The sequence below is a fragment of the Megascapheus bottae genome, chromosome 25 (assembly GCF_031878675.1).
Source record: "Megascapheus bottae isolate mThoBot1 chromosome 25, mThoBot2.hap1, whole genome shotgun sequence".
Lineage (NCBI taxonomy): Eukaryota > Metazoa > Chordata > Mammalia > Rodentia > Geomyidae > Megascapheus > Megascapheus bottae.
In genome coordinates, this window is record NC_143533.1 from 8447592 (window position 1) to 8475275 (window position 27684).

Sequence of the window (27684 nt, forward strand, 5' to 3'; positions counted from 1 at the left end):
TGGTGTTGGCTTCAGCACCACAGCCTCGCCCTGAAGAGGCAGCCCTGGCATTTAAAAGCCCAGAACTGGTTGAGGTTCCTGATATATGCCTAGAGTCCCAGCTCTACGAGAGATACAGGTAAAAGGACCACAATCCTAGGCCAGCCAGAGAGGAAGCCCCAAGACTGGCACACACAGAGAGGCAGGGACAGAGATAAAGACAGGGTGATAGTCAAGTAGGGACCACAGCTATGAGGTTTGGTCACTGAGAAAAGTCACTCTGAAATTAGGTGAAGGAGGAATGGGGGCAGGCTAGAATGCTTGGAAGTCCATTAGAACCATCTGCAACTTCTCATGGTTTCTCTCAGTGCTTCTCGGGGGACAGGTTGCAGCAACTCCCAGGCCTCTGTAGCTTCTCCTGGGCCAGGTCCACCCCTCACCCCATATCTGTGGCTCTCAGGGGGAGAGGGACATCTGTTTGGGTGAGTCTAGAGCAGATCAGAGGGAGCTCTCTGCTCTCTGTGGCCTGCCAGAAATAATCGCTTTCCCTTTTTAAGTCTTTGCTTCACTTTCAAAGGGAAAATGGGATATGCATTAGCAGAGGGACCTGTGGTTCTAATGCTTTATACTTAAGTCCTCCCCTGAGACTCTTGTGTGGGCTGTGGGTATGGGTGTGTGGGTATACGCATGCGTGCCATTCCTGGGGCCTGGATGCTGTCCCTTAGCTTTTTCACTCAAGGCTGGTGGTGCTCTACTAGTTGAGCCACAGCTTCAATTCTGGCATTTTGGTGATTCATTGTGGATAAGAATCTTGTGGGCTTTCCTGCCCAAGTGTTTTTGAAGCATGATCCTCGGGTCTTAGTCTCCTGGGAAGTAAGGATTACAAATGTGAGCCATCAGCATTCTGCTATCTTTGGGACTCTTTTTAATTCTCAGGCCTACAGATTGTCTGCTCTGTTCAGAATTGCTGCAATTAATTATGTCTCTTTTGTGTATTTGGCTTTGAACTAGTGTTAATGTGATTTTATTTCCTTACTACAACTGCCCAACCGGACGTGTGTGTGTGTGTGTGTGTGTGTGTGTGTGTGTGTGTGTGTGTGTGTGTGTTCGTCCATCCAGGGGACTGGACTCAGGGCTTGGGCACGTGTCACATAGCTTTTTGATTCAAGGCTGGTACTTTACCACTTGAGACAGAGCTCCACTTCCAACTTTTTGGTGGTTAATTGGAGATAAGAGTCTCACAGGTTTGAACCACGATCCTCAGTTCTCAGCCTCCTGAGTAGCTAGGGTTACAGGTGTGAGCCACCTGGAAAGGGCTGTTGCTTTTATTTTTACAGGTGGGGGGAACTGAGACACAGAAAGTTGTAATAACTCAGGCAAGGTCACTCTGCAGAATCAGGTCTTAGAACTCAGTCTATGGGTCTTTCTAGCCCTTAGTCTGCATTTCTACACACTAGTTCAAGTTCAGTTTGGGCCTTGTCCCATGGCAGCACCTTCCACATGTGGAGAAAAATGTATCTGGGACTCCCCTTGAGCTTTGTGGGTGACCAGAGCCACCCTGGAAAGTCCAGAGAAGTCTGCCTCCTCTCTCCTGAGCCTGAGTGATGCCAGGTAGCCAGCTAGAACTAATGACAGTGTTAACTTTTCTTCTTGAAATCCTCCCAAACTCCCTAGTTAGATACAGCGTGAGTCAGGAGCTCATTAAGTACCCAGAGCTGGTCTTCCTGCCACCCAGATGCACACCAGAAAATCCAGTCGGTTGCTTTTACATCTCCAACAACTGGATGGCAAGCTCCCATTCCACCCTCACTCTTTTCTGGCATCCAATTAGCTGCCAATTAGGTATCCAGGCATTCCCCCTTACCCCCCATCTCCTGCCAGTCTCCTGACTGAGGACAAGAGAGAGGACCCCGGGTTCAAAGGCATTTTGACTGTGTGCCTGGCTCCTTTCTCAGAGACATGGATTCCTTTGAAAGTGAAATATTTAAAGAGAAAAAAGAAAAAGAAAAGAAAACCTCATACATTGGGGGAGGCCCCCCCTGGGACCCATTTAATTCAGACACCCAGTTCAGAGAGCCAGTCTAGGAAACTCTTACCCAGCTCTTCCACCCAACCTTCCCCCCCCCCCACACTGAGCTGCTGAGGGAGGGAGAAGAAAGAGCTGGGTGGGCCTGAGGAGAAAGGTGAAAGAAGGAAGACAGCAAGCAGTGCTGGTAATGGAGATGGAGGCTGGGAGGAAGAGGGAGGGACTCTAGCAGCTTCCCTCTATGTGACTGAGCTTCAGAATGACAATCACCTTGGTAGTGTGTTAGCCTCCTGGGAACACTGTTGAGTTTCTAAGTACCCATTTCCATTATACCAGCTCAGGGTGGGCATTAGTCCATGCATATCTCAGGTTGTCCAGGTAGAGAAACTTTTATGGAGGCACATGAGTGGGTGTGGGGACTCCAAGCCTACTTACCCATATTCTCTCTTTTATTCACTAGCACTAGTTTGGTGTGTATGTGGTCCTAGGGCTTGAACTCACAGCCTGGGTACTGTCCTTGAGCTTTTGTGTTCAAAGCTATTGCTCTACCACTTGAGCCACAGCTCCATTTCTGGCAATTTCCTACCCAAGCTGACTTTGAACCTGTATCTTTAGAACTCAGCCTCCAGGGTAGTTAGGATTACAGTGACCAACACCTGGCACTCTTTGCCTTCTAGTGTGATTTATCCTTGATCTTTTGTCATGGGTCTAATACTATATAGGGGAATGGGTTTGTTTCTTCACCTGTTAAAGAAGAAAAGGCAGGAAAGTGTTTAAAGCAGATAGAGAAACTTTATTTGAAAGCAAAAGTTTAGACTCCCCCTAGAGAAGGGATCCCTCAGATCTGGGGAATCCAACGGCTTCTTCCTAGAGCTGGGTTTTTACAGTGGAGGGCAGGGGGACTTTGTGCTGATTGCTTGGTGGCTTTTTTCATTGGTTGAGCAGGCACCTGGGGCATTATGGGAAGAAGAAGCACCATAATGGGGCACGTGTTATTTGTCATGTATTATGTCCACCACTTCTCACAATTCCCCTGTCTGAGGACCTGAAGGTGGGAACAGCACAATTATTATCAATCTTACCCTAGTTACTCTAATCATTTCTCTTTGTGTGTGTGTATGCACATTCACACACATATGCACGCACACACACACACACACACAGGTCAGTATCAGAGCTTGAACTCAAGTCCTTGCATGTTTGCTTGACTTTGTTTTGCTCTCTACTACTTGAGCCACACACACTTTCAGTTCTGGGGGGTTAATTGTAGATGAGAGTCTCAGGGAACTTACCTGCATGGACTAGCTTCAAACTGTGATCCTCAGATCCCAGCTAGGATTCTAGAAGTGAACCACTGGCACTGGGTTTTATCATGTGTGAGTTTGAACCATTGAGCCAGGTAAGGAACCATCATATGCACAGGGAGAGCAGAGCAGACCCCATACCCCAGGAAGAGGATCTAGACTCCCCTGAACCTCTACATGTGCCAGGCTGTGGGTAACTAACCTGCAGCCCCCACGGGCACAATGCAAAGATCCATCAGGGCACCAGAAGTGAAAGCATCCTGGCTGTGCCAGTCACAGGCAGGAACTACAGGCTGAAGGAGAAAAGTTGGCTCCTTTGTCCCCCTCAGTTGGCTCTGAGGCAGTATTTTGCTTTGTCTTCATCCTGGTTTGGGGTTTTGTTACCTGTTTTTCCCCTTTCTTTCCCCTCCCCTCTTCTCTCCCTCCTACTTTCCATCCCTTTCCTTTTCTTTCCCCTTCCCTTTCCTTCCATTTCCCCTTCCCTCCTGTCTTTCCCCTTCCCTTGTTCCTGGGACCACTTCAGGGGCTGTTTCTAGAGATGTCTAAACCAGACACCACCACCACCACCCTCCCCCCCACCCCCCCCACCCCGCAAAGGGCCTCTACAGCCAGGAATGGGAACTTCGAAGCTTTTGCAGGCAGCCCTATAAGGCATAAGGGAGATGAAGATGTCAAGGCTTGCAGGATTACAGGCATGAGCCACCAGCTCCTGGTTTGTATTGAGGGAGTGTGTGTGTGTGTGTGTGTGTGTGTGTGTGTGTGTGTGTGTGTGTGTGTGTGTGTTGCCAGTCCTGGCTCTTGAACTGAATGCCGTCATTGAGCTTTGTTGCTTAAGGCCACCACTCTACCACTGGAGCCATGGATCCGCTTGCAGCTTGTTGATGTCTATTGACAATAAGAGTCTCGCAGACTTTCCTGCCTAAGCTGGCTTGGAACTGGGATCCTCAGATCTCAGCCTCCTAAGAAGCTAATATTACAGGCATGAGCCATCAGTGTCCAGCCATGAGCCACTTCTAAGTGAGGCTCATTAGAATCCCCTCTGGCAGCCCAAACCGCTAAGAGCTCAGAGGAGATTCCAGAAGCATTCAGTGTGGTTATTCTGTTTAATGAACCTGCTCGCAGCAGGAGCCCATGCCTGGGCTGTCATTTTTCCCATGCCCTGCTCTGTGCTGTCCTGTTCCTGACTGAGTGGTACAGTGGGCCCCTCCCCCCACACCACCTCCTCACTCCGTCCATCCCTGCCACCCCCCCAACCTTTAGTGATGGTCTACACAGAATCCGAGAGTCCTTACTTGACGAGGAGACCTAAATAATAAGGAAGGGAGCTATATTTAGCAGGGGCCCCGCCTCTCCTGATAAGGAGCTGTGTGGTATATGAGGTCCCAGTTTGTGTACAAGCATCAGCATAGTTTTGGATGCTAAGGAGACTGCAAGAAGCCTGCGCTGTAGGGCTACTTCCCTCCCACAGTCCACTCTCCATGCTGGTCCACCCAACAAGGTGGTTCATCAGATCTGGGCATGCTGGGAGCAAACCTGAGATACAGAAGGCCAGAAGGACTAGGGATTGTTTTCCATTCCTGAGCTTTTCTGCTCAAGGCTAGCCCTCTAACCACTTAGCGCCACAACCCCACTTCCGGTTTTCTGATGGTTCATTGGAGATAAGAATCTCATGGACTTTCCTGCCTGGGCTGGCTTTGAACCATGATCCTCAGCTCTCAGCCTCCTGAGTAGCTAGAATTATAAGCGTGAGCCACTGCCACCTGGCCTTGATAATGTTTTGTGAACTGAATGAACAAATAAATGATGAGTTAACCGGATTTCCTTGGCTGCCATAGCTCTCAGGAGCAGCCAGATCCCATCCTTGGATAATAACTCTTAGGAGACAGATGGTCATCTGTCACTTACCCTCGAGCCTTTTCTCTAGCTCCAGAGGTCACCACCATCAGTGATGGATGGGACGTCCTCTGATTGGCAGGCCAAGTCCCTGTTCCACTCAGGGACAAATGAAGCATAGCACAAATGACATCAAATAATAAGACAGACATGATCAGGAAGTTGCATTAGGACAGAGACCTGGCTTCCTGCTGAGCCCTGTGCTGTGTCCTCCCTGCAGAAGTCGTGGATGGGCTGAAGCCAGGAATCTCCACTTTTTGCCAACTAAGCCAGGAATCTCTGCTTGGATTCCCTGGTTTTCCCTTTGTCAGTGAGAGCAATTGGAACATCAGGCTTTTGTCTTGATGAGCTCTATCATGATTGGAGGAGGAAGGGATGGGAGGCACTGATGGCTCACACCTGCAATTTTAGCTACTCAGGAGGCTGAGATCTGAGGATCATGGTTGAAAGCTAATTCAGGCAGGAAAGTCCCCTAAGACTCTTATCTTCAGTTAACTACAAAAAGCCGGAAGTGGAGCTGTGATACAAGTATTGAGTACAAAAGCTCAGGACACTGACCAAACTCTGAGTTCTAACCCTAGGACTGGCATGTGTATGTGCACACACACACACACACACACACACACACGCACACACACAATTGATACTAAAGTGTGTTCCACATAGCAAGTTTCCTGTGGTTCTAAAAGGGTTGGTGGTGTGGTTCAAGTCATAAGGATAATGTCCCGAGTTCAAACTCCAGTACCACCAAAAAGAAAACTCAATTGATAAATAAAATAAAACCAAATGAACTGAGCCAGGTATCAGCGGCTTACATCTGTAATCCTAGCTACCCAGGAGGCAGTGATCTGAGAATCAAGGATCAAAGCCAATTCAGGCAGACATATCTTGAAAGTTTCTTGCTGCCAGTTAACCAGCAAAAAGCCAGACGTCGCAGATGTGACTCAAGTGGTGGCACGCCAGCTGTGAGCACATTGCTAAGCAAGAGATACATCTGACCCTCCACTCTGCTTTTGCACGTAGAGGTGATTCTGTCCCAAGGGGTATGTATCACTCTCTGGTCATCTCTGGATGTCGCAGTGATCTAGGAGGAGGTGGGGAGAGTTACAGGCATGTAGTGGTGGTGGTATGGACCTACCGTACACAGATCAGCCTCACAACACCACCACCAAATGTTGTGATTCCTTATGTGATGGGAGCCAAGGTTGAGAAGCCTTGTTTTGCTATTTAATGGGAAATGAGAGCTAAACTTACTTGGTCCTTGGAGGAACAAACAGGAGTTGATAGTTTGGGAGACTATAAGAGGAGCAGGTATGGAATGTGTTGTGTATTAACCCCAAAACAGGCACTTGGCGCCTGAATTAGTTCCCCCTTGGCCCTAGAGGATGGAGGGAAGTGGATGCACAGCCGCCCACTTGGGTGTTCAAGAAGCTATGGTTGCTACTTCAGTACCGCAGCGGAGGGAAGGGGTGTAATAAATAGATCACTAAGAGCTAATGATGCATCGCTGTAATTCTGAGTCGTCAGCATCTTGCAGACTTAGGGATGGTGTCAGGAGATTTGGGGTTTAATCTACAGCACCTTGGTCTATGAATATTTAATTCTGACCGTGGGAATGGGGAAGAGATAGGGAAGTGAGCAATGGCTTCATTCGGAGCCGGGATGACTGCCTGGCATTCATCTTTTCCTCACAGACGAAACATTTGCCTCTCACCTCTGATCCTCGGGTCCATTTCTCAAGTGGAGACAGAGCAGGGTCTCCCAGTATTAAGGCTAAAAGACACTCCAACATTTGCCTTCTGGTGTTTCTTCACAGGGACCCCACTAACATTCAGTGGGTACTGTCTTGCCCTCTTTGTGATGACCTGACTCTGCCTCCATTTCCAGGCGCCCTCTTGAGAAGCATCCCCTCCTCCAGGCAAGAACCGCCAATCCAAGTTTGGACAGGAGCTGTGGCCCCACCACAGTGACCCAGGGGGACTGGTTTCCATTCAGCCTCTCCCATCTGTGTAACAGGAAGGACCATCCTTCTCTCCCACTCCTTATTGGCCCCATATCCTCCCACCCATTTCCCCATGAGGACCAATGAGAGCTGAGGTTGGGGGTGGGAAGGCAGTTCTGGCCTAGAGTTTTGTTGTTGTTGTTGTTGTTTTGGTTGGATGTGGAATGTTGAGCTTAGGGTCTGGGAGCTATTCTGGATCTTTTTTGCTCAAGGCTAGCACTCTACCACTTTGAGCCACAACTTCATTTAATGATTTTCTAGTAATTAATGGGAAATAATGGTCTCACAGACTTGCCTGCCAAGGCTGACTTTGAACCATGATCCTCAGACTCAACCTCCTGAGTAGCTAGAATTACAGGCGTTGAGCCACTGTAGCCTGGCTGGCCTAGAGCTTTTCAAAGATGTTCTGTTCCTTTCCCACTACCTCTGGTCATTTAGTTTAAATTGCAATGGTAAAGCCTGAGTTTTCTTTCTTGTGCCAGACTTGGCGCTTGAACTCAAGGTCTGGGCACTGTCCCATACACCTTCATGATCAAGGCTAGCACTCTAGCACTTAAGCCACAACTCTATGAACTTTCCTGTCCAGGCTTTGAACTTTAATCCTCAGATCTCAGCCCCTTAGGAATTTGGGATTACAGGCATAAGCCACTGGCACCTGTTTGTTGGAAGCAGAGGTCTTGCAGTGTACCCTGGACTGACTTGCATCCTAAATGCTGGGATTACAAGGGCTACCTCTTGATATCCCATTAAAGTATCAGGTATGCAACAAGAAAGACTTGTGGTGCTAGGAGTTGAACCCAAGGCCATAAGCATGCTAGGCAAGAGGGTTACCTCTCTCGCCATGTCCACAGTCCTACTGGGTCCTTAAAAACATGTAACAAGCAGCTCTGACACAGCGGGAAGCCATGCAAATAAACAGAAAACATTTGTAGATTGAAAAGGCAAAGCTACTTGGAGTTTATACCCGGAAAAGGTCACACTCCGTTTAAAATATTCTGATTTAAAAAAAATATTCTGATTAGGGAAGCAGGGAAGTGTGTAGTGCAATTCAGAGAAATTTCTCCCTAGAGTGATTAAATGGGGAAACCGTTAGGGTTCATGAGGATAAACTTCAATTATGTAGAAAATGTATTTAAAACATGTTAGGTACCAAGGGAGGCTCTGGCTGTGATCCTAACTACTCAGGAGGCTGAGATCTGAGGATCATGATTTGAAGCAGTCAAAGACAGAAAAATATATGAAACTTCATCTTCAGTTAACCAGTAACAAGCCAGAAGTGGAGGAGATATGGCTCAAGTAGAAGAATAGAGGTTAAAAAAAAGGATAAGCAAGAATATAAGGCAAGCCCCCAGTACCTAAACAACAACAAAAAAAGTTTGGCACTGGTGGCTCACACCTGTAATCCTAGCTACTTAGGAGCTACTTTGAATCTGAGGATACAAAGCCAGGCAGGAAAGTCTATGAGACTCTTATCTCCAGTTAACGACCAGGAGACCAGAAGTGGCACTGTAGCTCAAAGTGGTAGAACACTTGCCTTGAGCAAAAAGAGCTAAGGGATAATGCCTAGCCTGAGTTCAAATCCCATGACTGACCACAAAATAAAAAAGTAAATTAATAAATCGTTATTTTTTAAAAAAAATCCCATTCCTCCACAATGACAAGAAAATAAGACCGACCTGCAGTGAATCACTTATCCAGTGTCCTCAAGGTAACTGAAAGGGTTGTGGCCATAATTAGAACAGGTCTTGATCTTCTCCCACATATATAGTCACACACCCTGGCCAGTTTAGCCTCAGACTGTCACCTTCCACACAGCTTTGTCTTTCTGTCACCCCTTTTCACAATTATACTTACCTCTGGCTGACCTCCAGGTACCTATGTCTGCTCTGGGCAATGGCTGAGCGGTTCGGGGCACCTAGAGGGGAAGTCTAGCAACTCACCACTTCCTCCCTGACCCCTCCACTCTTTGGGGTCTTGGTCTTGTGTACACCATGATCCTTATGAAGAAGAAAGACAGACCATTCTCCTCACCTCTGACCCCCCATGGACAGGCATTTTGATTTGTAGCTAGGGTTGACTGGGAAATTAGTACATGCCAGGCCATGGGATAAAGTGGAGTTCCTCATTTATTAGAGTGGCTGTTGTTTCTATGAAGAACAGAAGCACAGCATTCTAAAACTTACCCCTGTCCCACAGTGAAGAAGTGGCTGGCGTCCAAGCCTGCTGTCTTGCCAGTGGCGGCATTTTGTTACTGGGAGAGGGCAGAGGACACTGGCAGCCAGCCTGGGCTTCAACAACCATCTTTACTATTCCATGATGAAATAGTATATTCTCCATTTATGTGTGAAGTGTAGTCCCAGGTTACACAGAGTTGATTGTATTTCCCACAACTTTATCCACTTTAGTTAAGATAATTTAGTTATTGATCTATCCCATTTTGTGGAAAGATACATCATGAAGCAGGAGTTTGGTGTGTCAGGCCTGTAATCTTAGCTACTCAGGAGGCTGAGATCTGAGTGAGGATCATGGTTTGAAGCCAGCTCGGGCAGAAAAGTCAGAGGTTTTTTTTGTTCTTGTTTTTTTTTCCTAGTCCTGGGGCTTGAACTCAGGGCCTGAGTGCTGTCCTTGGGCTTTCTCAAGGCTAGAGCTCTACCACTTCTGGCATTTGTATGTGGCACTGAGAAATGGAACCCCAGTCTTTGTGCATGCTAGGCAAGCATTCTACCACTAGGCCAAACTCCTGGCCCCCTGAGATTCTTATCTCCAAATAACTAGCACAAATAAACAACAATACAAGTGGAAGTATGATCCAAGTGATAGAGCCCTACCCTTGAGCAAAAAGAACAAGCAAGAGTGTAAGGCCTTGAGTTCAAGCCCCATAGCCTGCAGGAAAAGAAACAAATAAAAATTGTAGATAGCACTGAACAAATGGGCCCATGCACACCACATGGCGTAAGACGTGAGAAGCCATTAGTGTCAGACTTCATAGAAGTAGCGTACATGTGCTCCAGGGTCTGTAGCCACCCCCGCCCTTCCAGCACTTTCACCCTGGACTGTTCACCCCAAGAGAGAAGTCACCTTTCAGCACTGGGATGTGCTTGGGAAGGGTGAGGGGACAAGTAGAGTAGTGGAAGTTTCAGAGCTTAGGAGGCATTGTTGTTTCCTATTGGGTCTGGCCAGGCCCTTGGCAAGTCAAGCATAGTAGTATTCCCTGGGCTGTACAGAGGATAGACTGGCTTAGGGAGCCTACTTACCCCGATGGCACCTTCTAGCTCCCCTCACCCCTGCCTAGCATCTCTTTTCTGAGTGCCTAAACCTTAGAAGCCTGTAGCATAGGGTTCCCCAATCATCACCTCCAATCTACAGCTAAAGGAGTCACCAGTGATACCCCTCCCTGGGCTTCAGGGAATGTAGGATGTTCTGCGCTGAAAGCCAGGTACCCCTGGCTCACACCTGTCATCCTAGCTGCTCAGGAGGCTGAGATCTGAGGATCACATTTCAAAGCCAGCCCAGGCAGGGAAGTCCATGAGACTCTTATCTCTGATTAAACACCAGGAAACCAGAAGTGGCTCAAGTGGTAGAACACCAATCTTGAGCCAAAAAAATAAGGGCCACTACCCAAGCCCTGAATTCAAGCACATATATACACACACACGCACACGCACAGCACTATCCAACTTTGAAGTAGGCCAATCTTTCTTTCTCTCTCTCTTTCTGTCTTTCTTTCTTGGCACTATCCTTGGACATTTTTTTGCTCAGAGCTAGGGCTCTGCCTCTTGAGCCACAGCACCACTTCTGGCTTTTTCTGTATATACGACACCAAGGAATCGAAGCCAGAGCATTGTGCATGCTAGGCAAGTACTCTACCACTGTGCCACACTCCCAAGCAAAGTAAGCCAATCTTTAAAGCCCATGACCCTGCCTTCTCTAACCTATATGCACCAGGAGGTGGGAGCAGAGAGAGAGGGGGAAGGCGGCTGGGCAGACCTTCCATGGCATTGTCATGCCATCCCTCTCTACAGCTGCAGATGAAGTTCCTGCAGGCCAGCTCTGCTATCACTCTTGGAAACATTTAATTACAGGCAAAGATCTCAAAGGCGGTCTGTTAACTCCAGGGAAACATTTCTTTCTCCTGCAGCTTGGGATACTGGTTGCTTACACAGTAATGCAATTAACATGAAGAGCAGACAGCTCAGAGCCCTGGGCACCAATGAAAGGGAGACATGGGGGGGGGCGACAAGAGGAGGGGCTGGGATGGGTTGAGCAGTAGGGTCACAGAAAAGGAGGGGTGGCAGAAGGGGTCTGGCTGAGGAGAACAGAGGGAACAAAACATGAAAAGGCTGGTTGAGAGGCAGACCTTGGGACTCCAGCATGTGCAAAGGAGGGGTTGGAGGCATGGTTCAAGTGGTAGAGAGCCAGCCAGTGAGAGAAAGCATCAGATATGGGGTTCCAGTCTGACGGACCAAAAAAAAAAAAAAGGAAAAGAAATAAGCCTGCAGAGGGGGTGTTGGAAGGGAATGGTGGAGCTGGGAGATGCCAGGCCAACGCTGCCGCGTGGACATCAGATCCGGATTCTCCCTCCCCGCCCCCCCCCCAGCTTCAGGACCAGGCCCTGACTGTGCCATCTCTTGCAGGCTGTGACAGCGACCACTGGGGTCCCCACTGCAGCAACCGGTGCCAGTGTCAGAACGGAGCCCTGTGCAACCCCATCACCGGCGCCTGCGTGTGCGCCGCCGGCTTCCGAGGGTGGCGCTGCGAGGAGCTGTGCGCGCCGGGCACCCACGGCAAGGGCTGCCAGCTGCCATGCCAGTGCCGCCACGGCGCCAGCTGCGACCCGCGCACCGGCGAGTGCCTCTGCGCCCCGGGTTACACGGGCGTCTAGTGAGTAGCGCGGGGGCGGGGCCTTCAGGGGCGGGGCTTGTGTGAAGGGGTGCGGATTGGTGGAGTACGTGAAGGGGGCGGAGCTTGGCGTGTCGGGTGGAGTCTGAGAAGGGGTGGGGCTTGTGTGGCGGGGGCGGGGCCCTGCGAGGGGAGGGATCTGGGTGGAGTCTTGTGAATGGAGCACCGGGGCCTTGTGAGGGGCGGGGCTGTGTGCTGGGGCGGGGTCTGAACGGACTTGGGGTCTGGGCTGGTCTGGTTGCCTGCCATCGCAGTTGTGTTGGCACCTTCTGAGTTCCTAGGGCCTTAGCTCAGGGTGGTGGAAGCAGGAGGAAGGTGTCAATTGTCCCGACTGTCACAGCTGCATTCGGACCCCATGCCTCTAGCAGTCTGACATGCCCAGGCCTGGCCCACACTTAGTCTCAGATCTGCGCCTCCAGGGGTCATTGCTGGTCCTCCAGGGGTTGTATGGGTGGCAATTCAAGCCCAGAGGAGCTCATGGAGCAACTCCCAAAGCCCCTTCCTGGCAAACTGCCTAGACTTCAGCTTGAGATTCTAGACTGTAACCCCTGAACCACTGCTCAGATGGGCCTGGTTGACCTTTCCAGGCCTAGAAAGGAAGGGATCAAGGGCCCTGGCATGGTTACTGTGTCTGTTCCCTCTCCTCCCCCCCCCCCCCACACACTTTTTCTGGTCAGACCCCAAGCAGCCCTTTACCCCAGTGCCTTGCAGAATCCTCATTGTCTGGGAACCTCCGAAAGCACTTTAGTTGAACCCTGGCTGAGGTTCTACTAGGTCTGGTTTGGCCTTCAATATCTGGTGAGCTCCCTGGACAACTTTGAGTTCTAAGACCAAGACCCAGGCAGATTCTGCCTCACTCCTCAATAGTGCCCAAAGCTCACCCATAGCAGCTAGCTAGGAACCTTCCAGAGCCTGAAGGGGACATCACTTAAATTGTCCCCATAGGGAAAAAAAAGTTTTTTTTTTTAATTTAACAAGGATTTATCCGGTAATGTAGGGGGAAATTTAAAAAAAAAAAAAAGGAATAGAGAAACACATTCACACACAGAAGAAAGGAGCAGAGAGAACCAAAGTGGCAGCCCTGGTCCTGGGGATATGTACAATATCTGAGTTAGGAAATGCCATAGGAAAATTCTTAAAGGTAAGACCCAGTGCCTTGACTCTTGCTATTCCTTCTGCTAGACATGTGCTTTGCTCTTGGTGAAATTAACTTTGCTTTCAAGGCCCAAGTAAATTATCTTCCTCTCGGAGAAGAATTCCTCAGCTTCCTCACCAAAGACTTTTATATCAAGAACCTGTAGTCAGCCCATCTGTATTGCCTCAAACACACTCTGCTTCAATGTATTAATTCTTACACTCCCCTGCTGGCCAAGAGCAGTACTGCATCTTTATTGACCCTGATAGGGTTCTTGCCTGTAGGTGCAGCAGTTCTTGGCTCTGAGCATCAGAAATGGCATCACTGGGCTGTGATGGTAATGCAGCTGTTTGACACCTTGCTTCTCCATGTAGCTGTGAGGAGCTGTGTCCCCCTGGAAGCCACGGAGCTCACTGTGAGCTGCGCTGCCCCTGCCAGAATGGGGGCACCTGTCACCACATCACTGGCGAGTGTGCCTGCCCTCCAGGCTGGATGGTAAGTGCACCTTCAGGATCTGGGTGGGTACTCAGGGCCTGGCTGTTGTACTTTCACTTTTTTTTTTTTGCTCAAGGCTAGTGTTCTACCACTTGACTACAGCTCCACTTGTGGTTTTCTGGTGATTCATTGATTAGAGATAAGAGTCTCACAGACTTTGAATGGTGATCCTCTGATTTCAACTTCCTGAGTAGCTAGGATTACAGGCATGAGTCACCAGTGCCTGGCACAACCATTCTGTATCTCTGGATACCACCCACTACCCATAGAGACCCCATCCCCCTTCCCAGGCCCTGTTTAGGCACCCCAGTACTGTGTGTGCCTCTCCTGCAGACCCAAGACTGTCAGAGCTGTGCAGCCACTAAGGCTGCCTTCTAGGCTATGTCTCTATCTCTGTCTCCCACGATGGATCTGGGACTCTGGGGAGGCTCTGGGATACAGCCACCTACTTCCTCCAGGATGAGGACAGGCCTCCCAAGCAGAGAAGGCATTTCTGGAGGCTGTAGACATCAGAGTCTCAGGGCAGCCAGGAGAGACGCTTACAGGCTCATGGAAGCAAGCTCAACCCTGGCAAGAAATGACATTGGAGACGATCTGATCCAGCATTTCCAAACATGAATCCAGAGGAGGTGGAGCGGCTCTCCTGAGCCCCTCTGGATCTCAATGTAATAAGCTCCCCAGATGTCTGTGAGGAAGGCTTAAGTGGCTACATCGGAAGTAATTGATCTAGACCAAAGGATTTCTGTGTTCCCCATGGAAGCCTATGGCTCCTTGGGGGTAAGGCTGGAGGTATGGAGAGTAATAATTAGCACTCTGGCTCTCATCCCACCCCCATAGCTCCATTTTAATCAATTTTCTGTATGGAGATTTTAGGTAACAATTCTTCTAAAAGTGAGATCTTCTGCCCCACCCCCACCCCCAAAGAAGTTTGGACAGCCATGATGTTTCTCAGAGGAGGAATTGGAGGCCAGCAGGGACTAGTGATTTAGGCCAGGCCACTCTGCCAGTTGGGAATGCAATGGAGCTTAATATCTCTCTCTCTCTCTCTCTCTCTCTCTCTCTCTCTCTCTCTCTCTCTCTCTCTCTCTCTCTCTCTCTTTTTCTCTCCCTCCCCCCTTCTCTCCCTCCTTCCCTCTCCAGAGCCTCTTTGAGCTCAAGGCTAGCACTCTACCACGTTGAGCCACAGTGCCACTTACATTTTCTGGTAGTTAATTAGAGATAAGAACCTCATAGATTTTCATGCCTAGCTGGCTATGAACTGTGATCCTCGGCTCTCAGCCTCCTGAGTAGCTAGAATTCCAGGCGTGAGCCACCATCTCTGGTTCACTTCTGGCTTTTCACTGGTTAATTGAAGAGAAGAGTCTTACAGATTTTTCTACCCAGGTTTGCTTTGAACTGTGATTCCCCAGATCTCAGCCTCCTGTGTAGCTAGGATGACAGGTGTGAGCCACTGATACATGGCTCCAGAGAACAGAGGGGCTGATGTCATTTCCTCCCCATACTGAAGAGCTTTCTGGAAAGACCCAGGCATCTCTAGCCAGGTTCCAGTGATCCACAGTTATGCGGGCTGGGTCCTTGGAGGTAGGCAGTGAGGTGAGATGGGAAGGTGATAGGGAGCAGCAGCAGATGCCAGTGAACCTGGAAAGGCATCTCTGGAGAGAATGCTGTGGGCAGGTGATGGTCACGGAGGGAAGTGGGAAGAGATCAGGACACAGAGGCACTTGTCACCCCCTAGCCCGACACAGCAAGAGATTTGTTCTTCCAGATGACGAGAAAGTCTGTCAGTAGAAACCTTTGGATTTGAGGACTTTCTGTTTTTAATGTTATTGTAGACAATTGCATTTCTATTTCTGACATAGCATTTAACTTGCAAATTTGCATGAATTATTAATACTCCTGGTGCATGCAGAGTCATGGTATAATGAAGCTACAGATTGGACATGAGGTACTTTCTAGGGAGGACTGGGGCCAGGGAGATGGCCACAGAGGGGCAGGGCCCGGAGCTTCTGTCATCTCCCATGTTCTCAATTTACTTCTTGGTCTCCTGGAACTTCAACTCCACTCAGAAGCGTGGGGGACTAGAGTTGCTTCCTCCCACCATGCTGCCTCCTGAGGACTGGAAAGGAGTTGTCAGGAACTCTGGTCCTCTAGTGTCCCCAGTGACACAGGAGGCCTCAGACCGGGCCTGCTTGCCTACATCATGAGTCCTTGGCAGGAGGGCCTCTATCTAGAGCCTGAGTCAGGTACTAGTTGAGCATGCCTGTAATCCCTGCGACTCAGGAGGCTGAGACCTGAGGATCACAGTTTGAAGCCAGTTTGCACAGAAAAGGGATGGAAGTTCAATTGTGGTTCAAGTGGTTGAGTGTCTGTCCGGCTTAGCAGAAAAGGCTAAGGAACTGTGCTTAGGCCCTGAATTCAAACTCCAGTACACACATGCTCCCCCCCCACACACACACACACAGTCTCAGGGTTTGTGATTTCTTGGGAATACTGAATATGCTTTCCTATTAGCATGCAGAGGTTCTGGCTAGGCCAAGAATCTGCAGCCTTCCAGCCAGTCAGGATGGGTGACAAAGAGGAGGAAGAGGTGGAGGCATAAATATAACCCACTCCAGTTAGTTACCTTTAAACGTTTTTAACATTAGAATCTCCAAGCAGATTCAACAGACTTGAACAGTAGTTGGAGAAAGACTCATCCCTCACACATCCCCTGTGGCTTGTGGGGCTCAGAAAGACCTGTCCCCAGTACCCATCACCCCCTCCAGCAGGCACTGGGATACAGACCCTCATCTAGCTGTCTTCTCTCCCCAGCCCCACCCCCAGCTCCTGGCCTCGGCCTCACTGTCTGGTCTGTGTAGTTGTGCTAAAAACCTCCCGTTCATCCCTTCCAATTCAATTGCCTGATGGTGAAAGATGACTGGCCTGGCAGGCTCTCTTCTCCAGGGTTGGCAGTTTATTGGTGCTTAATAATCGTGTGTGGAACTGATTGATGAATTCATCAGAGGATGGTCCTTGATCTCCATAAGAGAAATAATCATTACTGGTGAGGGAGGTAGAGAGGGTGGCAGACCAGAGTAGACCTGGTATCTGATGAAGATCTAACACTCCTACGAACAGTGTAAGTGACATAAAGCCCGGGGGCGGGGGGAGGGCAAGAGGAAAACAACCCTGCCCTCGCACACTCCTCCCAACAGCCATTCCTCCTCCACAGCCACTTGCAAACCTACTAGATGTTTTTCCTCTGGCACCTGCCTCCATTTTTCTACATGACAGACCTTCCACTTTTTACATTTTTTTTTCTTTTTCTTTTTCACCAGTCCTGGGGCTTGAACTCAGGGCCTGGTCACTGTCCCTGAGTTTCTTTTGCTCATGGCTAGTACTCTACCACTTGAGCCACAGCACCACTTCCAGCCTTTTCTGTGTCTGTAGTACTGGGGAATCGAACCCAGGACTTCCTGCATGCTAAACAAGCACTCTACCACTAAGCCACATTCCCAGGCCTTTAACAGACATTTCTGCCCAGGCTGGTTTCAGATTGTGATCCTTAGACGTGAGCCACCTACCAGTGTGTGGGCCTTTTCCATTTTCTTGACATTTTTGTTTTAGACATTTGTAGAGTCTATTGACTTCTTGCCATAGAGTAAGATTTAGTGCCACGTGAACACACAAGCAACCCTTCTCCTGCCCCAATGGAAATATAATTCTAAGTTTAAGTTAAACAATTTTCAATATTTATATTAATAGGCCCTACATGTTTTGTGTTTATCGCTACAACTCTTGAACTGAAGTTCAGAAACTCACAGCAAACACATCAGTCATCTTTCTACTAGGTTTTCAATTTTGGATTTGGAGTTAAGGCTGGCAATCTTCTGTTTCCAATGTCCTGTCATCTCTCTTCTTCTGCTGGGCTTTCTAGTTCCTGGGATCTTTGGCTTTCTTTTCCTTGGATAATTCTCTTTTTTTCTTTCCCTTCTTTCCTTTCTTCCTTCCTTTCTTTTTCCCTCCCTCCCTCCCTCCCTCCCTCCCTCCCTCCCTCCCTCCTTCCTTCCTTCCTTCCTTCCTTCCTTCCTTCTTTCCTGTCATGGGGCTTGAACTCACAGCCTGAGTGCTGTCCTTGAGCACCACAGTACCATTTCCAGTTTTCTGGTGTTCGTTGGAGATAAGAGTCTCATGGATTTTCTTGCCTGGGCTGGCTTCAAACTGCAATCCTCAGAACTCAGCCTCCTAAGTAGCTAGGATTACAGGCACAAGGCACCAGCACCCAGCCACCATAATTCTTTTTGCTGTGGGGGGAAATAGTTCACAGATGTTAGTTTTTTGGAAATTGTCCAAATCTAAATATAACCTTAATTAACTGTCTCACTTAAGCCTGGCGGCTTATGCCTGCAGTCCTAGCTACTCAAGAGGCTGAGATCTGAGGATCACAGTTCCAACCCCGCCTGAACAGGAAAATCCATGAGACCTCTTATCGATGATTAACTTGCAAAAAGACAGAAATCTTGAGCAACAAAGCCAAGTAAGAGCAAGAGACCCTGAGCTGGAGCCCTTGTACTGAAGCCTCCATTATCTTTCCTATTTGTTGGTAGGGGTAGAGTATTCCTCACCTTCTTTTCCTGTTTCCTTGGATACCTGTACCTTTTGGGCCCCTTTACTCGTCCAGGAGTGGGGTCTGGGGATGGAAATGAGCATTTGTTTCTACACCAGCGTGGTCAACCAGAGGTTCTTCCCATACACTGGAAGTCTTACTGTGTTGGTGATCACAGGTCTTAGAAAAAAAATGAGTATTTGGTATACAGCAGGCACTCGCTAAATGTATGAATAACTGATGAGAAAACTGGCCTTGAGCTTCCCATGTGGAAGTGGGGGTGGGGAGGCAGTGTGTGTGTGGGGTTGAAGCCCCTGGCAGGCTGAAGGGGCGTGTCCTAACTGGGTGTGGTCCGGGGGGGGGTGTCTAAGGGCCTGGCCTATGTTTGTGTTCCAAGGGGCGTGGTCTCTGGGGGCGTGCTCAATGGGCGTGGCCTCCCCACGGCATCTCCCTTGTGTCTCTGTTTCAGGGAGCAGTGTGCGCGCAGCCCTGCCCACCAGGCACCTTTGGCCAGAACTGCAGCCAGGACTGTCCTTGCCACCATGGCGGGCAGTGTGACCATGTGACGGGACAGTGCCACTGCACAGCCGGGTACATGGGAGAGAGGTAAGTTGAGGCCAGCTGGCCCCCTGGCTGTTTGTAAAGGCAGAAGTTTGTCATTAGAAAGAGTTCTGAGGCCTCCTGCCTACCAGGAAAGTCAACTCACCTTCACCTTTCCTCACCCTATGCACACAATTCCAGGATTTGCAGTGGCTTACTCGGGAAGAAACTGAACACTTGCCACGGCTCTGTGCTAACAGAAGTAACTAGAAGCCAAGAGTGCAGAGCACTGTAGTTCCTGCCTGCAATCTCTGCTACTTAGGTAGGTGAGACAGGAAGATGTTAGTTCCAGGCCAGCTCAGGCAAAAATAAATAAGTTCACAAATTACCCATCTCAAGCCATAGCTGGGTATGAGAATGTATACCTGCCATCCCAGCTACATGGAAAACATAATTAAGAGGCTCAAGAGCCAGGCCAGCCTGGACATAGCTGTGAGACCCTATTTTTAAAAATAACTAAAGCAAAAAAAAAAAAAATGGACGAGTCACTGCTGCCCAGCTCAACTTCTCTTCTTAGAATCTGGCAGGTGATCATGGAACAGAAAAGCCCCCCCGCACTCCCCCCCAAAAAAACCCCAAAGAACTCTGTAGAAAGCTCTGCCAAGCAACCACTGTAGAGTTCATTTCAAGGGCCAGGTACCATGTGGGTTTCCTATTCGCAACAGGCTGCCTGGTGTTTAATATTTTGTAAAATTGCCTCCATTCATTTTGTGGGTGACAACTGTATTAGCCCACCCCCAAATGATCACGAGCATATTACAGTTGAGCGGGTGTAATAACACAGGCCTCTCCGGATAGGCAGAATCCAGTGCAAATTAAACACAAAATGTAAAGAGGGTTTTTGCAGCTCATTTTGTAATTTAATTGAGCAATGTATCTGGTTGTTAATGACAATATCGGACGCATTAGACTGATATGTTGCAAAGGAAAGATGTTTAAGTGAGAACCTAATTCCTGCTGTGATTATCCTTCTGTTCCACGGGTCTTGTGATTAGAGTGCTTTGTGTAAAATTCATTAGCAGTCCTTGCTTGATCTCTAAATAAATAAGTTGTTTAAATTGTGAGTCAGGGAGAGAAAAAATAAAAAGAGGCTGATTATGTAAATGGATGAGATTGTCGATATTTCATTTCTAGATGATTTTTCTGTGCATTCATATCCCAAACCTGGCCAGGTAGAATGTACTGTGGGGCGGAATGTCTTAGTGAGAGGTTAGTGACTCCCTGCCCTGACGTTGAAGACACTTGTAGAAAGATCAGACAGTGAGTAGGCAGGGATTCTTGTTTGGTTGCGTTTTATTGTGCTAGTCTGAGGCTTGAACATAGGGCCGGGCCACAGTCCCTGAGATCTTTTTGCTCTTACCACTTCAAGGCACACTTTCACTTCCGGGTTGTTTGTTTGTTTTTGTTTTGGGTGATTCATTGGAGGTAAGAGTCTCTTGGATTTTCCTGCTTGAACTGACTTCAGAATGGAAATCTTCAGATTTCAGCCTCCCGAGTAGCTAGGATGACAGTCGTAAATTGTGGGTGCCTGGTTTCTATGTAGGCTCTTAACTGCTCTTGAGCCTTCCCTTCTGCCTCAGTTTCCCTCCTGCCTTTCTCCTTCCTGCTTTCCATCTCATCTTCCCCTCTCCCGTCTTTTCTGTCTGTTTCTCTTCATGAGGCTTCTGATGAGTTCACACACAACAAAACTGGCAGGACGATGTCTTCTTAGCCGCTTGTCAGAAGCTTAGGGAAGCAGCCTCGCCTTTACTTCTGTCTCTTCAATTTCACAGTGGAGGCAAAGAGAACTATCTACCTTTTCCAAGGCTAAGGACAGGGCTGGCGTTTAAGGCCACCAGATTCCATGCAGGATACATAAAGGGAGTTCACAGACTAGAGGGTGAAACCAGCCCTGTGTCGAGGGGCTCCCTGCTCCCAGGAAAGAAGAGGAAATGTGTGGTGGGTGAACCTCTCCCTATCCTGGGGGACAGACATATCACCAAGTAGGAAAAAAGTTCCCCCAAAACAGTATGTCAAAGTAAAATCACACCCCCACATACATTTTATCAAAGCCTAAGATGCACCAATGATAAGATGCCTTGTTACTTTAGATACGGCTAAAAAGGAAAAACATACCAATAATTAAACCATGTCCTGCCATCCATTCTAAGACCTATCTGATTACAGAGCAGTTCAAATGTATTTTTAAATACATGGTTTATCGTTAATGGGTGGGGAGATTGCATTTTTGACAATGAGAAGGTTCTGGAGATGGATGGTGGCAGTCGTTGCTCGACCGTATGAATATATTTACTGCTACTCAACGACACTTCATGGCTTCACAATGATAAATGTTCTATTGTGTATTGTCTTAGTCTTGTCTGTGCTATGACAGAAGACCTGAGGCTGGATAATTTATAAACACAGTTCACCAATTCTCACAGCTCTGAAGCCTGGGACTTTGGATTCAAGGTCAAGGTGCTGGGAGGTTTTGGTGACTGGTGTAGGCCTGGTCTCTGTCTCCAAGATGGTGCCATGACCTCTGGGTCCTCATATGGGGGAAGAGATGGAAGGACAAAGAAAAGGCCTATCTAATTCCTTCCAGCTCATAACCCATGACCTTTGTGACGTGATTGCCTCTTACTACTGTTACATTGTGGTTAAGGTTTATAGTGAATTTTAGTGGAGCCCTAAATACTTAAGCCATAGCACATTTGGGGGTTTTTTGTTTTGTTTTGTTTTGTTTTGTTGAATGTGCTGGTCCTGGGATTTGAACTTAGCACTTCATTCCCTTTTTTTTCTGCTCAACCTCTCCACCAGCATTTGAATTGATTAAAGACAAGAACCACAGAGTGTCTGCCCAGGTTGGCTTTGAACCAGTATCTTCCTATCTCACTCTCCTGAGTAGCTAGGATGACAGAGGTGTGAGCTGCTGGTGCCCAGAACCATAGCACATTTTTTTTCCCCAAAATGAAAAGAACAGATAAGGCTTAGCATCACTGAAATTGAATCTTACAAACTCATTCCTGGGGGACCCCCCACTCCCACCCCATACCAGGAGACCTGACAGGAAGGAGAGTTGGCTGGGGTGAGCGTCCTGGAGGAAGGGGGGAAGGGAGGCTGCCAATGAGTGGAACACACCAGGCAAGGCCTGGAGGCCTGGAAGGCTTCACGCTGGGCAGAGGGAGGTGGGCAGTGTGAGAGCCCAGCCTCACCCCTGCTCTGCTGTCCCACAGGTGTCAGGAAGAATGTCCCCTTGGTACCTTCGGCTTCCAGTGTTCACAGAGCTGTGATTGCCGCAATGGAGGCCACTGTTCACCCACCACGGGTGCCTGCGAGTGTGAGCTGGGCTACAAGGGTCCCAGCTGCCAGGAACGGCTGTGTCCGGAGGGCCTGCATGGCCCAGGGTGCGCCTTGCCTTGCCCCTGCCATCTGGACAACACCATCAGGTAAGGGGACAGAGCGGGCCTTGGTAGACAAGATGTCCTCATCATGTGCACCCTTTGATTTCTCGTGTGTCATCCTGGAGAGTCGGAGCTCTGCTGGCAGGGACAGCTCAGCCTGAGTTGGAACTTAGGCAGAGATGGTCCCCAGACCCCAGAGCCATAAGGGTGGAGGCATGGTGCCAAGCCAGGACAGCAGCTGGAAGAGAGACTGCAAAGAGATCCTGCAGCCAAGAATCTGCTGTGGATGTGATCGGAGCATTCACTCGCGTGGTTAGTCACTCAACAAACATCGAGTGCCCATACCCCCCCACACACTGAGGCATAGTTCTGCTTTCTGTACTATGAAACAAGGGAAATGAAGCCAGGCACTGGTGTCTCATGCCTGTCATTCTAGCTACTTAGGAGGCTAAGATGTGAGGATCAAAGTTTGAAGCCAGCCTGGGGAGGAAATATCTCCAGTTACCCAGCAAAACGCTGCATGTCGAGGTGTGGCTCAAGTGATAGAGCACTGAGGAGAAAAAAGTAGAAAAGAATAGAGCACTGAGAGCATTGAGGAGAAAAGCCAAGTAAGAAATGCAAGGCCCCGTGTTTAAGTCTCAATGCATTCTCTCTGTCTCTGTCTCTCTCTCTGTCTCTGCCTCTCTCTCTCTCTCTCTCTCTCTCTCTCGCTCTCTCTCTCTCTCTCTCTCTCTCTCTCGCTCTCTCTCTCACACACACACACACACACACATACATATATACACATAATCATTCAATCAATTTATCCATCATTATCATCATCATCATCATCACTATCACCAGGGAAATTCTATCAGCTAAGCCATAGCATGCTAGTAACTGTATGATACCCAATGTCTCTCACAAATGTGAGAGACTGCAAGACTGGTTGAGGAATGCTGCCTGGAGGAGGTGGCCTCTGGGATGGGTGGAGGGCAAGGGAAGAGCCCCAGGGCTATAGACATATGGGGTCCCAATAGGCTGCTTGGTAAATTGACAGCTACCTCACACTGTAGGGGTGAAGGCTAACACTGGAATAGCCCATTCCTGCGGGGAAACTGAGGAAAGCCCTTCAGAGGGACAGGGACTCCAGCTACTGCTGGGGCCCAGTGCAGGGAGAATCTCCACCACAGAGAGCCAACCAAGCCCCAAATTAAAGAGCTATTGTTTTCCTCTGTGCCTGAGCCAGCGTGCCCTGCATAATTTATCTTCCTTGGAAGGAACCCTTGATGCATTATTAATCTGGACGGACTCCCTCCTCTCCGTCGCTAATCTCAGCCCATCCAATATTAATGGTTATTTGCTTTACTATCTTTAACGCCTGTCATGTTTCAGGGGCTGAAAACCTTAGAGGTTCTTAAGAGTGGGGGTTCCGAGAGTGCCTGCCAGCCCCAGCCTGGGGGTGGGGTGCTGCTTAGAATCTGCACCCTGAGCCTCTCTCCAAAGAGGCTGGGCCCTGAGAGTATGGAGTGTGGTGTGTTCATCTCTGTTACTGTTCTCTCATCCAGCCTTCAGGAAAAGGCATTCCTGTGTGTGTGTGTGTGTGTGCGTGCAGTATCTGGGCTTGAACTCAGAGCCTCCAGCTCTCAATCGGCTCTTTAGCTCAAGGCTGGAGCTCTACCACTTGGGCCAAAGCTTCGCTTCCAGCTAATTTTGCTCATTCATGGGAGATAAGAGTCTCACAGACTTTCCTGCCCAGGCTGACTTGCCAGCACAAGCCTCAGACTTCAGCCTCCTGAGTAGCTAGGAGAACAGGTGGGAGCCACCTAACTGGCCTGGTAAGTCTCTGGAGACCTTCTCCCTGCTGGCTTGCCCCTCCCTCTGCTCTGCTCCATGGAGATTGAAGTGATTGAAGGAAGACATTTATCAGGTCGGTGTGGGATACACACAAAGAAGCCATCTGCCTTCACAAAAGCGTAATCTTGGGGGACAGGGGGTGTGGGGGTATCAGACCGCTTCAATTTCCCTTTCACAATGACATTGTCAGAGATGAGTCCCATCCACGGCCAGTATGGATTCTCTTTGAAAGACTTGATGCAGCTCCCCGCCCCCCCCCACCCCCAGATGCAGCAGGGATAGAAATCGCCAAGCTGCCCACAGAAAAGGCCAGAAAGAAAAAAAGATTTCTCACATTGTGCAGCCTCAGCTCCTGTCTGCTTGTGATGAATCTGTGTGTGGGCAAGGCTGAGACTAATGAACCAGCCTCCACACCTGCCATTGACACTCTGGCCCGAGCCAGCCCAGCAAGGACCCAAGGAAATTGGGAGCCTGGTAGGAAGCAAACAATGCCTGGGCGGGAGGGGCAGGGGGGGGGGGTCTGTGTGTAGATGTCAAAGGGGAGGGAGACTGTCCACCCCAGCCTCATGGAGCTTGGGGCTCAGGGCTCAGGAAGACATTTCCTTTACTGCCAAGCTTACATCCAAAGCTTATACCCATGTTTCTTTGCTATGTACCTATAATTGTTTTGCTTTATATCTGTTTATAAATTTGGTAGATACTTTGTGGGGGATGGTTAGAGAGAACATATATATTTTTTTAATTTTCTCTTCTGGCAGTAGTAGGGCTTAAACCAGGGCTTACCTCATGCTCCTTGTCTGGTTTCTTGCTCACAGCTAGTGCTGTATCCACTTCAGCCACACCTTCTTTTTTTTTTCTTCTTCTTCTTTTTTTTTCTGTTTAACTGGAAATAGAGTCTTGTAGACTTTTCTTTTGTTGGCCTTGAATCATGATCTTCAGATTTCATCCTCAGTCGCAAGGATTATAGGCATAAACCATCAATGCCTGGGTATAACATGACACATATTTGTTTGTTTGTTGTGTTTGTACTAGTACTGGGGCTTGAACTCAGAGCTTAAGCACTGTCCCTGAGCTTTATTGCTCAGGGCTGGCATTCTACAACTTGAGCCAAAGCTCCATTTGTAGTAGCTTGTTTTTTTTTGGGGGGGGGATAGTTAATTATAAACAGTCTCCAAGATTTTTCTGCTTGGGCTGGTTTCAAACCTCAGTACTCAGATCTCAGCCTCCTGAGTAGCTAGGATTACAGGCATGAGCCACTGGTCTCTGGCTCTATATAGATATTTAAAGAAGCAACTCAGTCACCCATAATTTCCAACAAAACAGGCATTCTCTTGGAATTTGTCCATTCTTCATCAGTGTCATCTGTTTTTCAGGTTGTGGATCATGGTTGTATGCAGTTTGCTTATTTTATTTCACATGATATCACTAGATATTCTGGAAAACAAAGTCTTTTTTTTCTTCCCTTTCCTTTCCTTCCCTTCCCTTATTTCCTCCCTTTTTTTCCTTTTCTTTATTCCCTCTATTTCCTTCTTTCTGTTCTTTCCTTTTTTTTTTTTTTTTCCTTCTTTCTTGTGCTGTCCTGGGGCTTGAACTTAGGGTCTAGGCAATGTCCCTGTGCTGTTTTACTCAAGACTAGTTCTCTCCCACTTGAGTCATGGCTCCACTTCTGGCTTTTTGGTGGTTAATTGGAGAGATAAGAGTCACTAAAGACTTGCACTAAAGACTGCAAGACTCTTATCTCCAATTAACCACTAGAAAACTGGAAGTGGTGCTTGGCTCTGAAGAGCTCAGGGACAGCACCCAGGCCCAGACTGCAGGCCCCACCACCGACCAAAAAAAACAGCAAGTCTCATGGACTTTCCTGCTTTGGCTAGCTTCAAAGTATGATCCACAGACCTTAGCCTCCTGGGTAGTTTGAATTACAGGCTTGAACCTCCAACACCTGGCTAATATCTTTCTTCCATTTATTCATATTTCATGTAACAAGCAGTGTATTGTGAGAAGTAACGCCTATGGCAAGGAAGTGAATGTGAACAGACAAACCTATGTGTGACCTGTCTGTGTGACACTGGGTTAATCACATAACCTCCAAATGTTGTCTGTGACACAGAGGCTTAAATTACTAATTAATCAGCTTACTGAAGATTAGAAATATGTGTGTAAGGTACCTGGTGCTTTAATAGCCTGCTCACATATTATTTATTATTATTCAAATTGCTTCCATTTTCCACTGTTATAAATAATGCTTCAGGCAACATCTCTGTGCATAAATCTTTCTCTACAACCATGATTATTTCCTTAGGAGAGATTCTTAGAAATGGAATTACAAGACAAAGGAATCAGAATATTGTTAGGCCCTCTTAATACATAACCTCAAGCTGTTTCCAAAACCTTGGCCGGCAGTTTTTTAAATCATCACTGTTTTGATCAAGTGTTTTCCAATTGTTGTTTAGGCTCTGTGTATCTGTGTGTGTGTGTGTGCGCGTGTGCGCGCATGCACACTTGCGTGTGCAGGGCCTGGGCTTTTTTTTTTTTTTGCCTGTCCTGGGCTTGAGCTCAGAAAGTCCTTGGACTTTCTCAACACTAGAGCTCTATCATTTGAGCCTCAGCACCACTTCTGGCTTTTTTTCCCCCCAATGTATGTGGTACTGAGGAATCAAACCCGGGACTTTGTGCACGCTAGGCAAGCACTCTGCCACTTGGCCAAACTCCTGAGGGCCCGGGCTTGGTCCCTTAACTTTTTTTGTTGTTGAAAGCCAGTGCTCTGCCTCTTTGAGTCTCAGCTCTACTTTCAGCTTTTTGATAGTTCATTGGAGATAAGAGTCTCTTGGACTTTCCTGCCTAGGTTGACTTTGATCTCAGCCTCCCGAGGAGCTACGCTCTTGTTTAGACATGATTCACGAGACTAAGCATTTTCCAAACTGCCAGCTCCTTACTCAAGAATTATCTATTTCTGTCCACCCTCTCATTTACTCTGAGAGAACCCCCAAAGAGAAGTTGTTTGGCCTGTGCACAATTAGTGTCCATTAATTCATCTACCAAGTGTTCACTCAGATCTTCCAGGGCCCAGCAGGTCTGCTAGGCTCTTACAGAGACTACAGAAAAGCACCTCGAGCCAGCAGGGCAGACAGGACAAACACAAGTCCACAGACACAATGAAAGTGGCATGCGCTTCCAAAGAGGTCACTGCCTCCAGCAGAATGGCCTGCTCTGTGATGTAAACAGACAGGGATAGAGAAGAGTTCACTTACTGGGCAGGCAGTGACTCAGCCACTCAATGAGTACCTCCCAACTGCAGACCTGGGGTATCACTGTTCTTCCCCTGCCTGTCCCCCCCAGTAATTATCTGTCTTGAGGAAGGTATGAGAAAAGCGCTAAACGCCCAGCCCCAGAACTAAATAGACCACTCCTGCTTTGGTCTCTAGACTATTTATAAAGAGCACAACAGGTTTTGGCTGAGCTCCAGTGGCTCAGTTCTGTAATCTTGTCTACTCAGGCTGAGATGTGAAGATCACAGCTTGAAGCCAGCTCAGGCACACAAATCTTA

General features: G+C 48.4%; 1 protein-coding gene across 7 annotated transcripts in view; it reads left to right on the forward strand.

The window, feature by feature from the left end:
- Window positions 1-27684, forward strand: part of Megf11 (multiple EGF like domains 11) — a 239223-nt gene that overhangs the window by 165585 nt on the left and 45954 nt on the right. For all 7 annotated transcript variants that reach the window (XM_090358153.1, XM_090358156.1, XM_090358154.1 and 4 more), the window contains exons 6-9: window positions 11839-12085; window positions 13613-13733; window positions 18788-18924; window positions 22134-22346. In XM_090358153.1, the coding sequence (XP_090214279.1) occupies window positions 11839-12085; window positions 13613-13733; window positions 18788-18924; window positions 22134-22346 (718 nt within the window). The remainder of the gene's footprint in view (window positions 1-11838; window positions 12086-13612; window positions 13734-18787; window positions 18925-22133; window positions 22347-27684) is intronic.